Source organism: Copidosoma floridanum, unplaced genomic scaffold, assembly GCF_036245765.1.
Source record: "Copidosoma floridanum isolate Cflo_tuat_1 unplaced genomic scaffold, Cflo_Japanese_pri ptg000013l, whole genome shotgun sequence".
NCBI classification, from domain to species: domain Eukaryota; kingdom Metazoa; phylum Arthropoda; class Insecta; order Hymenoptera; family Encyrtidae; genus Copidosoma; species Copidosoma floridanum.
Window position 1 is genome coordinate 25,834,791 of NW_028321890.1, and position 17,838 is coordinate 25,852,628.

Genomic DNA, 17,838 nt, shown 5'->3' on the forward strand with positions numbered 1-17,838 from the left:
AGAGATAAATATGAAAAACATGTTGCGCAATCGAGCGGCGAATGAGTGGGTGGAAAATGTACGCGTCACGAGGAAAAGTCCAATGTTGCACAACAATGAGTTATTTAATATTTTACATGAACTATCGCGAAATAAAGATACACAGAGTACCGCACTATAATTTTGTCATCATGTTTCTATAGATTATTGCGTGCTGGTATAATATATATGTTTGTTGTACGTGCGTTTTTACGAAAACACGTAAAATACGTGTATACGATCGAGCAGAAAGAAATAAAGGCAACACAAATGATTGTCAATATATTGTGTGTGTAATGCTTCAATGAATTACAATGTGATACATGATGATTGATAGTACAGCTGTGCAAGTGTATCGACATCAGCGTCTGGTTAAAAGCTTTCCATTAATCAAAACAATTGCGATAGAAAACAAATAAAACATCATAACCAAACAAGCGAAGTGTACCTATATCGATTTATTTGATGAATAAATTGTTTGAAAGGGACTGCTCTGAAATGTATGTAAAACGGATGATTAATAGAAAAGTGGAATAGTTATGAAAAATAAAATAAAATGCATCGACGGCAGAATTTAATAACAATGATGTAAATATTACATTACATATATATGCATAGTTTATACTGTACAATGAAATGTTTAGAGGTAGTTGCGGTCGCTACTACTCATAGAACACATACACGGATACGAGAATTTCTTTTTTGTCAGCAAGAGTTTAGAGAGCGTATAGTATATTAGCTTTTTTTTATTAATTTTTGATTTGTCATTTGTATATTATATATAAACTGTACAAAAAAGAAATTCGCTGATCTTGTAGGTGGATTTTCGTCCTCTTTGTGATAAAATGTTATACATATATATAATAAACTGGGTTTAATTCCCACGATCTGTACATCATATATGAATACACATGAATAAACTATCCGTTTTTAATGCATGAATGAATTTAAAAAATAAATATATCTTTGGATTTAGGGAAAAAGGAGAAGAAGAGAAAAATTGATTGTTAACTTTATCTTCTCTAAAAAAAAAATTTTTTTAGTAAAATAAGTTTTAATATTGTAGTATTATCTGACAAACTGCTTTATATTTTGTTCAGATCAATTTTTTTAATAAAAAAAAAAAAAATAAATAAATAAATAAACAAGTACCGCACCAAGTTTTTTTTTCTTTTCCTTTTTACTACAAGTGTCAAGTTATGACAGTTAAACACAAAATAATGTTACATTTATCATTTTATACGATGTGAGATCGACATTGTTACGAGAAATAAAATTTTATTTTACTGTTAGATATGCAAAAACTGTGAATCATATTTTTAATGAAAAAAAAAAAAAAAAAAAAAAAAAAAACTTTAACATATTATGTGTACTCGACGTTTTTTCCTTCATTACGATCGCTGGTGTTACGTACGCACTGACCCAGAGAAATTTTATATTAAAATCTTAAATACATACACACATCTACTGTAATGTTCAAAAACAAAAAGAGTATAGAAAAAAGGCTAGGTCATGTATTATAAGTCTTACTATTACAGAAATTAATGGCACTGATTAAGAAAAAAAATCTAATAAGACTCTTTTTGTTAAACAGTACTAATATATTTTCTGTGATAGTAACAACGTAATACCAAAGTCAATTGTGGTGTAAGAGTTTTTTCTAATAGTTATTAATGTTCATGATGTTACAATAATTATTTTTCTTCATCATCAAAGAGTTTGAATATTATTTTTGCTAATTGCCTAATGTAATGATTTTTGTGTTAATATTACTCTGCATTAACCTGTTTTTATTACGTCGGCATTTATTTTCATCGATAAAACATTGTACATTCATGTAATAGCGATGTGTGACGTATTATTCACGAAACGGAGAAGTAGAATATTTAACATGAACACATTTAATACACATAAAAGTGATATAAGTAGATTCGTTGAAAGAGAAGTGAGAGAAAAAATTTCACGCAAAATTTTAACCATGATAAATAAAAAAAAAAGGAAAAATACACTTATAGAGGAAGATTATATCTTTAGCCTTGTAAACTGTATGCACTTTCGTATCCATGTTTTTGCCTCTGCCCGTAAATTTACACGTACGATGTAAAATGCAGACAATTGGGTGCAATTTTCGAAGACAAAGGACAAAAGTAAACTAAATGCAAAGTATATCAAAGCGCGCGTACGTAGAAGAAACTCGATAATACATATAGATTTTTATTATCATTATCTCGCTATTATACAGCTACGAAATAAAAAATATAACTTAAGTGTTAAAACTTTATTAGTCATTTATTTATCCTGCGACAATTTTTCGAGAAAAAAAAAACAAAACGAAAATGAATCTAAAAAAAAAAAAATACTAAATAAATAAATAAAATAAAAATAACGATAAATAAATATACATGATTACGATTTTGAAGTATAAAAAACGAGATAAAAAATGTGAAAGGGAAATATGAGAGATGGAGTGTGTATCTAAGTATAAATAGGGCCCCGATCCGATTGATTTTTTTACTTCTCTGACTTGCCCGTACAATATGTATAAATAAATGAATAAGCAAATATGAATATCCCCCCATAAAACTGTTACAATAAATGAATATAAAACTAGTAAATAAATATATCGTACGTAAATACCGATCCAAAAACCTGACTTTTTATTTTGCCAAACATCACCCGTCAACAATTGTATCCTTATATGTGTTACCGATAAGCATCTCTACGCCTCGTTATTACGCAACGCGGCACGATACGAAATGCCACACATACATATGTAGTTTTACAAGAGAGATAGAGAGAGAGAGAGATTTGCACGCGGATTGATCCGATGCTGTGCTCATTGTGTCAAGTTACACAGGTAAGATGACGTATAGTGTAGGGATGTGCGCAGCGTAGTGTTACGCTACGATTCGACGAGAAAATCCCCGAGGTCAAGCGCTTCTACCCAGATATAAGTATATTATACGTTATTCGCTATACCTGATGTGCTTTCAATTTTGTTTTCAAACACATGATGCCACGAGTAAGTATATAAGTACTACAATGTGTGTGGCTAGTTGGAACTGGATTGCCAATGAAAAGCAGGGCTTTGTGCGGCAGTAAGTAATTTATTCGGCCGGATTTCGCCTGAGACGATCACTTACGCGTGTGTGCCGATTGAAACGAGTAAAAAATACAGCTGACTTTGCGCCTCTCGCTGGAATCTAATTGTCTCGGCCATAAAACAAACATCATTCTCCTCGTCATCCGCGCAAATCATGAGATTTACAAGTGCATTTACAAAAAATTGCTCGATAGACCAGACAGAAAAAGATACCCCATATAATTATAGGCGTGAGTATTTTTTTTATTTGTGTTTTATCGGTGGCATCAATCGGCGGTTCAGCACAGATAACGCCGTGCAGTGCTGTCGGTGACTCAGACTCGCGTCAGCTGTTGCTTATATACATATACTTGCATCGGCAGCCTGTCCAACAACATTGCGTGTGTATACACACCCGTCCGGCAACCCCTCCGATTGTCAATGTCTCGGCTCCTGATGCGACAGTATGTTGTACTATATACAGCGGGAATCTCTTCGGAAGGTCACTGCTCACATATTACCTATCGCCTCCGTCCGCGACGCTCGTCTCTTTTTCACAGCGTGAATAATTAAAGCAGGAAGGCCGATCGATGAGGGAAAAAAAAGCATTCATCTCCGATGCAGTGTGGGTCGAGGCAAAGGGATCGCTTGCTTCCTCAGTGGAAAAATTACAGTGGAAACGAAGGGCGAGATAATAAGGGGGAGTGAGACGAATGCGAGATGAAAGAAAGACAAAGATCATCTGGCCGCAGAAATAAAACATTTGAGTGGCTGCGTGTACGTATATACATGATTGTATCCACGATGGCGACCTTGACCGGCCTCGGGCTATGTGTGTTCAAGGAAGGTGGTTCGCGCGTACATATATTATGTACGGGGGTATACGCGAGGGAAGGGGGATTGTTGTTTAACCAAGGACGGGCCCGGGAACATAACAGACGGGGAAAAAGAAATCGCGAGGAGCCTTGGTGGCTGATATCGGATGCACGAGATAATTCTTTCCCAGCCTGGACCCTCGTCCCGTCGTGAAGATACGCGGGAAAAGAGGAAAGGAGTCTGAGAATGGGGACATTGAAATCGCTGCTTACACAGTTCCTTTTTTTCTCCCCCCCTTTGAGTCGGTTGGCGGCTCGTTTTTGGACTTTTTTTTATGCAAGATAACTTTTCGCAGAAAGTTTTATCTTTTATTTGGAATCTTTTTTTTTTTTTTTTTTTTTAATTACTATTTATAGTACTTGAAAAAAATTTCAGCAAAAACATTTCATAACAATTTGAAGAAAAAAAATGGCAAAGAAAAACTTTTGTTAAGATGTTGCCCAAGTGTTTAAAAATGTATTGCATTAACTACAAAAATAAGGGTTTTTTTTTATTTTTTTTTTTTTATTGCATTGTAAAAAGTGATGAATTAGACATTTGAAAGGCAAAAAATATGCAGAAAAACAAATTTTTCTCTAAAAGAACTAAATAACATCCATTTTAATAATTGTACTCAAGTCTAATCATATACAGAGATCAAGACTTTTTCTGGCCGATCGCTTAAATTTTTATGAAATCTGAGATGAATCATCATTAATTATAACTTTAATATTGTAAAACAATCGTAACTACATCTTAATACAGTTTTTTAATAATACATACTACCACGAACTAAGTTCTAACGTAATATTAATATGTAAATTCATACAAGAATTATGTTAATTTCTTACTTAATAATTTTTAAAAACTCTTTATTTTAAAATTTATTAAAATTATTACTTTGTTCTACCAGTGTACATAACATGAAAAAATTTTTTTTTTAATTACATACGTTTAAAATTTTCAGTGAATTTTTCTTTTTTAAGAATAAAGTCAATTATTAAGGAATAAAAATAATTCTTTCTATTTATTCGTCAGCTAATGGTTTTTATTTATATTTTTAGAGCACTCGAATATACTGTTATTTTTGTGCAACTTAAAATTAACTATTCATACAACCGTAGTAAGCAAAATGCCTTATTAACACCGGTTACTTTCCGCATATTTATTATGAATTTTCACGGAAATAAGAAAAAAAAAAACTAATATTTTAATGCATAAAAAGCCTTCATTTATATTTTAATTTTTGTATAACTAATATTTACCTGGCTTACACAAGCCTATAGAATTAGTGCAGTTAATAACTAAGCTCTACGTATGAATTATTTTTAAACAAGTTTTTTTACAAGGTCTATTTTTAAAGACAATAATACTTGAAGTAGAAGTTTATGCTTGTATTGGCATAAATTAAATTAATAGTGTATACTTGAATGCAAAAATAATATTGATATTGGTCTCAAATAAATAATGTATACATATACACGATTTGTTAATAAATTAATATTATTACTGAAAGTATTTGTATTCAAAATATTATATTGATTTTGAGAAACTCAATCTATTAAAAAAGTTTTGAAGCAAAAGCTCGCAATTACACTGTAGTAATGTAAATGACACAAGAACCAGCAAATATCAATTCATTTAAAAATACCAACCACAAGCGTAGATGATTAAAAAAAAAAAAATCCTCACTCCTTTTACCCTTTATTCTGCCACGACCCTGATGTTAATGGGAAAAATGTTTTTAAAACGCTCTTGTTCAAAAACGATCAAAAAATCCTGAAAATTACATTCTTGGGTCGCTCGAAAGGGTTCGCAACAGCACAATCTCGGGATACTTTTTACATTCGCAGAGATACACACCATTATCCCCAGTACAACGGATTGACTGGATGCGGGCCTTCATCGTCAAAAGGTATTCAGGCCGCGAAGTTACGGCGACGCGCAAGGCCAGCACACACTACCGCGTATATACACGCACCACCCATATACACTAATAACGTATATGGTATATGTACTTGTTAATGTACGCGTTGCCTCGGGCATCGAAGCAGGTCGCTTTTATATATTATGTCCCCGTCTTATTATACCTACGTCACGTTGTACAAAAGACGGATCAATTCGGCAATTTCACCGATCATAAGAGTATGTATGTATGTATGGTAAACCGGACGAGCATATCATCGTGACGGCAGACACGCTGTGCTGAAAAAGAAAAATACCATACGATCGTGCGGGAACCTTGTATATACTCAACTTCTCTTTTACCTTCTCTTGTATTACATCATGGTATATACACACGTTACATTAGTTTGGGTGATATACTGACCTATAGTCGCGAATTTTTTCCCTCACCATCGACGAGTACGGCCGTCGTAAGGTGCACCAGAATAATTTTTTGCTCGACCGATCCATCTGGAATTTTTGGTGTGCCGAAACTATCGCCGCGTACAGTCGAAAAGGATGGATGTTTCCCCTCCCTCAAGTTGATTTCCTTGGTGTAGCTAATCAGGTCGCTTTTGGCGCAATTAAACGCGGACAGCGTGTAGTTTTAGCAATACGTGGCTTAAAATTAAAATAACAAGTTTTTGCGAGCCGATCGGTGGTACGATCTTTCCAGCCCGGCGCGCATAAACACCCTTTCTCTCTCAGCGGTCGACATTTTAAATTAGACGTCTTAAAATTAGCGCTAAACCCGAATTGGCTCAATTAACCAATCGAATTCCTGTACCTGAAATTTATAAGGGTGTACACATACGTAGTATATCAAAGTGGTAAGGAGAAAAAAAGGTAAATACATAATCAGTGCAACTTTATATTTCAACTCTTTGACGTCTTTCATGTTTTCACGTGAAATATCTCTAGTTTAATCGTTGTATTGCGACAATTTTGTTTTTAATTTTTTTTTTTTTTTATTACATCTGAGCCTATATGGTTTCATTACAGCTAATCCGTGTATTTATAGCAAAGAAATAAAAAATGACCTTTTTTTCATGATACCTATTTTCAAATGAATTTTTAATACGAAACTCTGTGCGCACAAGATAATATGCAAGCAAAACTAGTTCAGTTAACCACGCGTTATGCAGGAATTTAAATAAATTTTGTTGTTTTTTTGTTTTTTTTTTCATCTCTCGATGCATGCACATTACGAGAAAACGATTGCAACACGCACTCGTCGTTCCGTCGAGCGCCAAAACGAACATTATCTGGTAAAACACGTCGAATAAAACTTCAATGTGCAATGCAACGAAATACATACATACCTACTACCGATAATATTGCGATTTCGACAGACTGTATAATATGTATGAATCGTCAATCGAAAGTGATGCTATTTTTTTTTAAATTTTCACTCCTGGAGCTCGCATATGTGTGTACAACATTGGTTATTGTCATCGTGTATTATTCACAAGGAAATAGTTGCATAGTTTTGACAAAAAATCAAGAAAGAAGACCATGGCTAAAGTGAACGGATGAGTTTGAAGGTTGAACAAAGTTTTATTTTGTCCGCAATCTCCAGATATTCGCATCCTGTTTCGAATTTATCCAACAAAGTATACAACAATACGCATAAAATCATCGATACGTGCTCGGAAAAAATTCTGCATTCAGTTTCGAGATACATCATTTATCTCACGCGCTGACAGTACCATTTTATATTCAAATCGAAAGTATCAATAAAAAATTTATTATACGTATCCCATAAAAACGGCTTAAATTGATATTTGTGATTAATTCATGCTTCGAGGCATCATAAAAAATCAATTATGGCGATCCAATCGTTTCAACAGCACGTATCAATATCTTTTTCAATAAAATAAAATTAAAAAAAAGAATAATAATAAAAAATGTTGAAAGCGAATTGATGCGATAAAATATAGCAATCGCTACACGTATGTGTACAAAAATAACACAAACAAAAATACATGAATTCGTTAGGAGCAAAAAGAAATTACGTACTTACGATTTGAAAATGATCATTAAAAAATGCGAAGATAATTTTGCGGGCCATTATTGTAAGTTCATTTCGGTAACAGTGGTGTATTGTGATGCCCTCGTTAAAAAGTACGCGGTTTTACTTTGCGATGGCAATCAAAGCCTCGTCTAGATTTTACTTTTTTTCCTCGATGCGCAATAAGTCGCGAGCGAGGGAGGAAAAATATCAAATTATTGACACGACGAAAGTGAGGGTTGAGCTATAGCGTGATGATATTGACAAGTTGTTGTTGAAGAAAAAAAAACACCAAAGCCATTATGAGTCCAAGGTAAAAAGACCGCGATAATTTTTTTGAATAAGAGTTATAGTATATAGGCACTTACTGATCTATTTTTTCCATCAATATCAACACTAGCACGCGAAAAAAAAAAAAAAAAAATTATATTCGCAAGTTACGTATACTCTTTCTGTTATTTGCAGTCGTCAAATGCGCAGTGAACGATCTCTCCGTCGATCGCATTTCTGATGTTAGCTGCAGATTAGAACGGACGGTGTAGGTGTACTACCAGAGTTGGTCAGACAAAGACGAAGCTATTGGAACAAACACACAGATGCTGGTGGCCTGTTCGATAATACCTATACGTATACGAGGCATTCTACAAAAAATTGTTCGTCTTGTGGTGAGAATAAAATCAATTTAATTTTCATTTTTAACCACTTTGAAAATTTCGTATGACGTTTTGTGACGTTTTTCTTTGAAAATATAAGGCATGTCAAATACTTTACAGTTAGACGAATGGCATGAAAATAAATTTAATGTATAGATAACCAATGGTATATATATTTCTGCACAGAATCACGTACGAGGCTGAATAAAAAAAAAAAATAAAAAAAATAAAAAATAAAAAAGTAACTCACAACACGAGCGATAAGGTAAAGAAAATAAGGCATGCACGTTATCTGTTTGTAAGTTAAACGTGTGTAAAATAAAGAATTGCCCAATAAGACTCGTTGAGTTGAGAAAAACATTGTCAACATAGAACATTATAAAGCGATTAAAGCGTATTTTTCAAATTCTTGAATTTTCAAAGTTTAATAAATGTAACTAATTCCTTGTGATTTTGTACTAAAATAATATGCTTGACTAATTTCATGTGAAGTAACGAAATTATTTTTTTTTTAAATACGAGGTACGTCTTTTGAAAAAAAAGCACTGGTTTTTAATCAAGTTGAGTCATTTTTGGCAAGTTACATAGAACAGTGAGCTTTCATTAAATATTCCATAACTAAAGATTATAATAATATTTTCCGGCTTTGCTAAAAAAACTTGTAGGGTTTTTGACCTGCCTGCGTATGCCGAGAAAAAAAAAATCAAGTAAGTAGTAGTAATACGCCAGTTCGAGTGCACCTACAAAGTGTGACTTTTCACGTAATTCCTCGCATATACAAGAAGGAAAATACACACTCGGCGTGTGTGACGAAATCAGCTGTTCGGGCAAGATGGCGATGTTCCCTCTGCTATAAACTGCTCAAAGCAGCAGAACCAAACAACATACACCAAAGTATAAGTTTAGATCAGTGTGTGCAAGGCACATCATCGACGCGCCGCATGCGCGTATACCTCGCGAGAAGAAAAGAGAGCGTGGGCGGATGTGTGTAGGGCCTAGTATAAGGTATAATGTCACGTCGGTGGAAGCCTGCGCATTTCGCCCAAGGTCTGGTTTTCCCAGGCGCGCTACTTACTGGCGGACGCTCGTCATCGCCAAAGGACCGAGGGCCAGTACTGCATTGGGACGCACTTGTACGCGCGTATGACTAAAACACTCGACTTTCAGAGCTTTTTTTTCTTTCTTTATTTTGTTATTTTTTTTTTTTTCTTCATCTTCTTTCCCTCTCGCTGATAACGATAGTTTATAAACTGCCGAGAGACAAGTAAACGGCGCTCCGCTTCTACTTGAGCTCTCGCGTGAAATGATGAGCGTGCGTTTTCCCCGTGTGCGCCGCGCGTACGAGAATTTATCCGAGAGCGAAGCATCAAGAGAATTTCGGCTTCGATTGCCATCACCTTACACCGATGTTTCTGCAGTTGCTGTCGTAACCTTCGACGCTTACTACACCCTCAAAGCTCGTCTCGGCCAGGTAAGCCGCTTACACAATTACCACACCTACAGGTATATATACGTGCCCAATACTTGTTATCTTTTTAAAGGATGCACATATTATGTATACAACATCAACATACACCCTGCAAAATTTATACACACCATTCTTACCCCCTCCCTCCTATACTTATTGGCGTGTGCTTTTCTTACCCCCTCCCTCCTATACTTATTGGCGTGTGCTTTTGTTGATTAAAACATAACCTGATCCTCTGTGTCTTTCATATATGTATACCTATACTATATATTTATACAACAGGCTGAAGTGTGGGTGATGCGTGTTAACAAAACGCGTCGATGATGTTACACGCGCGCGGGATATAAGCACTCATGTTGATGATAATAATGATCATGAGCGATTATAATGTATGCTTTGATTTGACGTGGAGCATTCAAGTATTTGGCCATTTGGGTGAAAATAAAAATAAAAAAAATATAAAAACTGTTTAGTGTGTACGTGAGAGTATAAGTATACACGTGTACGTTTTTCACCGCTCGAGGATGCACGAATCGATAGCCCAACATTGTTGCGGTTTAAAAATAATGTTTCAAACTTGCGCTGCCCATCGTGTGACTGGAATGTTGTACGTTTGCTTGGCAATTCAAACGAGTGCCGTGGAAACTTGCATTTTTCGATACAAAGCATATATTTACCTCCTTGACAGTTATACCCGTATACGGAGAAAGAGGGTTTGAATTTTGGTATGATTGGGTGTTTCGTTTCCCCACAAGGAAAAAAAAGGGAAGGTGTTTTTTTTTAAATTTTTTTTTTTAACGAGCATCAAGTACGCGTTTATGGTGTGGCAGCGCGAGTAATTTCCAAGGGCTTTTCGACTTTTGCACAAAAATAATAAATATGTACAAACCCGCTTTCGATGGCATTCGTGTGACTCAAAGAGTCCAACCTTTTCGAGATAATTATGACGCTGGGGGAGACGGTGCGCGATGATTTTTGTAACAATTTTTAACATTGCATTCGGTTATATTCATCGGCAGCGGTGGTCCGTTGTACCCGTCGATATTTAAGTAATTTATTATAATAAAAAGCCACTGAAATTTCAATAATTAAATTTGATGTATTATGTGAATATTTAGGTGGCCGGCGGTGAGGCGCGTGTGTAGGCACAGCCCAAAAAAAGAAAAGAAAAAAAAAAAAAAAATGAAAATTGTCGCAAATTTGACACTGGCCGTTCTTATGCTCGTCCTAATACTGTCGATTTTCGTCGCCAACGTCGCCAATATCATCGACGTCGATTCGCACGCCTTCGACAAAGCCGTCAATGTCAAGGGCAGCCTCGACGCGGAGTCGTCCACGCCGAGGAAATACGAAATCGGCGACTCCTCCGATCACCTCCTGTGGTTTCTACAAGTGAGTTGGCTCTCGATCCTATTTTTTTCTTTGTTTTTCTCCGAGCGATCCTTTGATTTTTGTGACTATACTCAATGCCAATATAATGCAATCTTTTCATTTACCATTTTTTTTTCTTCTTCCCTTTAGATAACAGACTTACACATAAGCATTTTTCGGGATCCACTTAGAATAACGGAATTCAAAGAGTTTTGTGATATTACTGTTGGTTCGATAAAACCTCCAGTTGTTCTTGCATCCGGTAATGTGTTATTATTATTTTTTTTTTAAATAGTTCTTAGTGTTTTGTTACACGTGTGCTGTTGTACATGACACAATAATAGATGTGTGTGCTCGAAAACAATTTTTTTTCCCCTCAACTTTTTAAATACACCCACTACCTGTACACACGAGCTTTTGTCGAAAGTAGCGATTGTTTGCCGATCAAAAGCTTTTTTTGGTGGATTAATTTTTTTCAATTTTCATGTGGATTTGGGATGCATACGTACATTTTTTTTTTTTTTTCTTACTAGACTCTTTAAATTAATACGCATCGTGCAAGTTGTGCCTATATTAGATATACTAAATGGATACTGAATGGCAATTTGTAAAAATGGATTGAACATTGTGAAATGATATATATGTAGGTGACCTGACGGACGCGAGAACATCGGACAGGATAGGCTCGAGGCAATTTTTGGCAGAGTGGGAGCACTACAAAAAAGTTCTCGAGGACACGAGGGTTACGGAAAAAACGACATGGCTCGACGTAAGAGGCAATCACGGTAAGGGCACCACGCGCGTACAACATACATGTCTCTCGTTAATTAGTTCCCAGTTAGCCTCGTAAACTCCTTTGTTTTTGTCTGTCCCCCGCGCGTTGATGATGAAAAGAAAGAACTTTTTTTCACCTCGTTTCTCCGAGCGATACATTTTTTCGCTCTACGAGTAAAAAATAAAGACTTGTTTACGAGATAAACATAATTATTTGCGAGAGACCGTACTTTGCAAGAAAAATGGCAAAAAGGATTTATCCAAAATTAAAATGTATACACGAACCAACGAGCCGAGCGCGTCGAGGCAGTAAAAATAATATTCGACTGATGCCGGACGACAATCGGGGGTTACCCTATACATATTGTATACTCGGACACACCTCGCGCGTGTCATATTATACATACTTAATATATTATATTTACGTCGTATATACATTTGAACGTGACTCGGGCTGTAGCCCGTTAAAACCCACGTGTATTTTCGGGCTTTCAGACAACTTCAACGTGTTCGACGTGCACTCGAAGGAGAACTACTTCGCCAACTACTCGGTGCAGGGGAGAAAGCACCCGCGCTCCTACATGCACCAGGTGCGCGTCGGCTCGGGGCTTTACAGCTTCGTGGCGGTGGACGCGTGCCTCGAGCCGGGCCCCAAGAGGCCCTTCAACTTTGTCGGTGCGCTGGACCAGCTCGAAATAGACAAGATCGACCGGATGGTCAACGCCTCTAGGCAGAGTCACTCGGAGAACATCGTGTGGTTCGGGCACTACCCCACGGCGTGCATTGTCGCGCCGAACGAGGGTGGTGTCAGGGCAATCATTGGTACGAACGCAATTTTTTTTTTTTTTTTTCTCTTTTCTTTTTTTCCCCGATAAAATGGTATAAACGGTTAACGGTACTGGAGAATACATGTTTTTAAAATTTTTTTTTATTTCAATCCCTTGCTCGCATACGTATTAGTTAGGGAGTCTCGAGTCTCTGCTTATACACGCGTGCACCGGAAGCACTGTACGTTTGTGACTTTCAACTCGCTTTCAGTCGTAATTTTTTCATCACTCCTTGTATCGATTCGTGTTTAACCAGTGATCGTTGGGCTTGGGCTTCTTTCAAAAAGTGTATAAATAACACGAAGCTTTGAAACATTGTACAGAGCGAATGAAATAGCGTTTTTCCCCCTACAAAAAAAAAAAAAAAAAAAAATGCTCACAAGGAGCCAAGATAAAGTAAATTATTTCGATTGTTGGTTTCTCTCTCGAGTAGGGCTTGAAATATAATATAGTACATTAATTGTAACAAAAAAAGAAAAACCTCTAGTTAATCTGCTTGTAGCAATAAATAATGATAAATAAATAATATGTATTAAAGGAACGATCGCGAATAGTGTGAAATTTGGTAAAACAATAGAACACAAACAAAAAGCTATATAATATGCAGCGAGTAGTGTATAAATTGATATGAAAAAAAAAAAAAGAAAAAAAGTAGACTTGACATAATTATACGCGTGTATACCTGTACTCATGATGCTCTGTATTGTGCGAAATATGTAGGTAAATATGAAGAAAGTATGATGTATTTATGCGGTCACTTTCACACGCTTGGTGGCATGGTGCCTAACATGTACAGCTTACAACAGGCTGGCTTTCTCGAGCTGGAGTTGGCTGATTGGAAGGATAATAGAATGTAAGCGCCACGTTTACCTCTTTTTACTATCTCCCAATCCCTGCACTACTCCTACATATACTTAATAACACTGTCTACATTTACACATATCTTGGACGCAAAAAACACGTGCGCTTTGAATGTTTTTTTAAAAAGACGTAGGTACCCGTGCGCTTGAATAGTAATGAGATCGAAATAAGCTCACGTGCATGCGGCAAATGCAGCACACAGTATTATCATACAGTATACGAGATGTCACTTTCTAAATGCGGTACCACTAAACAGGACACAGTCGTTACTTATCGCCAGCTTCTTTTTCTCTTTTTTTTTTTTTTTTTTTTTTCTTTTTCTTCCCTCCCCCTATTTTCTCCTCTGCTAGAGCAAGGACAAGCTTTATCTACGTACGCACTGAATCGTCGTAGAAAAAAAAAAAATCTAATTTACATACGATGCAAATTTTTCGGGGCCTTACGTAATTTCGGGACTATGCACGCGAGCATGCCTATCTGTACGGATTCTTTTTTTCCCTGGGCTGAAGTATAAATTTGCAAAACTGCATGCACGTCAACATAAACTAACGCGATAGAATTGAATCTACTGTACAGTAACGCTTTTCCCTGACGCATGAATTAATTTTAACAAAAATCAATACAACATCCAGCTAATGGAAAAAAAGAAAAATACGAGTTTTCGTTATGCCTTTTACGAGAGTCAGCCAATTAACGGGCGCACGTGTGTCTCCCTGTTTTGTTTTTTTGTTTATGGTGGCACACGCAGGTATAGACTAGGCGTCATTGACCATGGCCAATTTTCGTTCGTGGACATCGGGCATCGCGAGTGGCCGGTTGCCGTAATCACTAATCCAAAGAACGCGCAATTCGCAATACCCCGTAAGGAGAACCTACAATCTATCGTCGACTCCACTCACATCAGGTAAAACTCTTTTTCTTTTATTTTAGTTTTTCTTTCTATCTCCATCAGTTGTTTTCCTCGAGTCGCTTCTTTTATTGTTTACTTGATATTTTTTTAAGATAAACATACAGCGATATAATAAAAATGATACTTACGTGAACCGTGAACATGTTTCCAGAGCTCTGGCCTTCTCGATTGTCGATATCAAATCGGTGAAGGTGCGCGTGGATGGCCAAAATTGGACCGAGTGTGGTCGCGTCGAGGGACCTCTGTACGCTGCAAAGTGGAATTCCTCAGAGTACAAGACTGGCATTCATTACGTTGAGGTAAGAAAAAAGAAAAAGAAAAGTTTAATTAGCGAATAATTCTTGACTCTCTGCGTCCATTCGGTGCAAGATATAATATATTTATCGACGTACTGTATTGTGTTGCAGTTACAAGTTATAGACGTTGACGGGAGGGAGAGAGTCGTAAAACATGCATTTTCCTTGGATGGGAGCAGACTGGCCTTTGGTGTTCTGCCGAGGATCATACTCATGTCAAATGTTACCCGCATCGTAAGTTGGATCTGCTAGAAATGAAAATAAAACAATCAAGTACATACGAGTATCCACTGTACTTGCAATATACTTTACAATGTTTGCTACTTTTTACTCGCTAACCACACAGCCTATAATTTTTTTCTCTGTTGACTCAGTTTCAGATACTGTTTGCAGTATTGTTTGTCCTACTAGTTTTGCCCTTGTGTAGCTTGCGCGCCTACCACAACATTTATCACCGTAAGTATGATGAACAAAGTCTTTGTTGTGCTATACAGTTTTAAAGATCAATGTGCAAAAACTTGGTTTTTTTTCCCCCCTGTCAAAGTAATATATGGCAAAAATAGCGGACCACCCAGGATTCGTCTTAAATTGTTGCAATGGTGGTTGAAGAGCCATTGGGTATTATCGACTGTCGACAGGCTGTTTTATCCCCTCGTTTTGTACGCTATATATTTACTCGTTGGTAAGTTAACGACAAGCCTATGTATCATGTCACGAAATTACCAGTCTTAAACTATGTATATTTTCAAATTAAGTTACTTTAACATGCATTTTTTTAAACTTGATGGGCCACCATGTAATGGAGATTAATTTTTGTTAAAATAGGGCCATGGGTAATTGGAGAAATCATTGACAATCATACAGGAGTTGTGTTTGCATGGGGCACATACGTTGGAAACTCATTTCTTCCAGAATCTTTTACTTATGCCTACGGTTTCTTGCAACTACTTTCCTTTCATCTACCATTAACACTGATTGTGGCACATCGTGCTTCTAAACGGTGAGATCATTTAATCAATCAGAATAGCACGAAGCTACATGATTTTTTTTTGTTTTGCTTGCTCACAGCTGAGCGTTACTTGTAATATTGCAGATTGGAGTATTTGGAAAAACCCTGTAGAAAGTCTACCAGTATTTTGCGGAAATTATGGGAACATCTGCCATTTGCATTATTGGTTACACTGCAATTAATCATGATATTTTTCTTCTGGTTGGCCTATGGAACGTTTGCAACTATTTTGTGCCCTCTAAGGACGTGGAGTTTGATTTTGGCACTCACGTTGCAATACCAAGTGTATAATATGCCGCCAAAATGTTTCAAGTTAGTATTGTTGAAGAAAAACTCATGATCAAGTTTTATTTTTGAGAATTAAATGCATTTTGATATTTTAAGGTCTGCTGCAACAGTTTGGTGTCTTCATGGATACTTGGGCTCAGATAAAAAAGAAGAAAGCCAAGACAGAATTCGAAGTGACTCAAACTAAACCGCAATATTAATTATTAGAAAATTTCGAGTGGAATGTATGCTAATTTGAAAAATACTCTGCCTAAGTGACAGAATATTAGTCACATTGAAAAGTATAAAGCTGAGCATTTATGAAAAGTTTTTCTTATTTTCAAAGAAAAATATTTTATGAAATTGTTATTGATTGTTCTAATACACTTAGGTACTGAATTAATTGACTTAATCAATCTATCTAGGCAGTACAATTTAACGTGGACTTATAAATAAGTTGATTGATTCTTTTAAACTATGATATCTATGATATTGAAACTTGGTTTTTAATTTTTTAATTTTTTAATTTTTTAGATGAATTAAAATATTACAATGAATCATTGAGCGATAAAGAAATAAATTCGACATAATGTTAGACTATAAGAAAATTTGCTGTTGCGTGAATCACGTTTTTGAAAGACTTTAAATAACAATAAGGAAATTATCTAAATTTCTACCAAGAACAAGAAAGTAATAATTCAATCCGTATTATCAATCTATACACAAAATGTTAGTTTTAATAAAAAAATTTTTGTAAAAAGGAGTACGAGAGAGCAGGAGAGAGAGATATAGGTTTGTATTTGTGAAAATACGTTTGAAAATTGCTTCCTTACACAATATTTTTTTAAATTAATGTATAAAAAGAGTTTAGTAAATAAATCTAACGACTAAAACGTCTTTTGGCATTCATGAGGTTTTAATCATTATTCCATCACTTGCCCCTGTTTTATTTCATATTAGCTTCTCAAGTATCACTATGAAGGAAAAAAGGAACTTATATAATTAATGTTCAACACATCGATCCACACAAAAGCAAAGTACATCTTGGGATTTGGCCTTAGGGAGATGCTGTGATTCTCGCAGATGCATGTATAGGTTATATACAAAAACGTAACGGTCGTAAAAACACTAACAATAGTTAATGAAAAAACATTTTACCTTGACGCAGTAACTAAGTAACACTAGGATGGTTCTTGTAGGCTGTCATCCTCGATTAAGCAATTTCAGCACTGTCACCCTCGACGTAGATCGGCTTCTTCTCTGCATCTATAGTACATACATAACATGCAAAATCAAAATATTGTGAAGTGCACATTTGAAAAAACTTGTTTAACGAAATAATTTCTGTAAGTACACGATGAGAAAAATATGTTACTGACGCATGCATTTTCCGTACTTACCGCACTCGAAAACAACCCGCTTCTCGGCTCTTGTCAAGATGCGCATGGTTCCCCAGACTACCTACCCAGCCAGCACCGAGTTACCCTAAAGA

At 35.9% G+C, this 17,838-nt stretch overlaps 1 protein-coding gene across 1 annotated transcript; it reads left to right on the forward strand.

Annotated features, from left to right (window-relative positions):
• Positions 1 to 9,633: 9,633 nt before the first annotated feature.
• On the forward strand, positions 9,634 to 17,243 carry LOC106647320 (transmembrane protein 62). Its single transcript, XM_014363648.3, has 14 exons — positions 9,634 to 10,034; positions 11,150 to 11,423; positions 11,553 to 11,664; positions 12,050 to 12,187; positions 12,672 to 12,998; positions 13,724 to 13,856; positions 14,613 to 14,768; positions 14,926 to 15,073; positions 15,182 to 15,304; positions 15,445 to 15,526; positions 15,615 to 15,752; positions 15,896 to 16,070; positions 16,164 to 16,391; positions 16,464 to 17,243. Exons 2-14 carry the CDS (start codon positions 11,214 to 11,216, stop codon positions 16,552 to 16,554), a joined length of 2,061 nt encoding a protein of 686 aa, XP_014219134.2. The 5' UTR covers positions 9,634 to 10,034; positions 11,150 to 11,213; the 3' UTR covers positions 16,555 to 17,243.
• The last annotated feature ends 595 nt before the right edge of the window (positions 17,244 to 17,838 follow it).

What these genes read in the sequence shown, in the direction of transcription:
- LOC106647320 (XM_014363648.3), top strand. Translation starts at nt 11,214, where the DNA reads ATGAAAATTGTCGCAAATTTGACACTGGCCGTTCTTATGCTCGTCCTA. An exon ending in GTCGACTCCACTCACATCAG is followed by an intron (nt 14,769 to 14,925) that starts GTAAAACTCTTT and finishes ACATGTTTCCAG; the next exon opens with AGCTCTGGCCTTCTCGATTG. An exon ending in GCACATCGTGCTTCTAAACG is followed by an intron (nt 16,071 to 16,163) that starts GTGAGATCATTT and finishes GTAATATTGCAG; the next exon opens with ATTGGAGTATTTGGAAAAAC.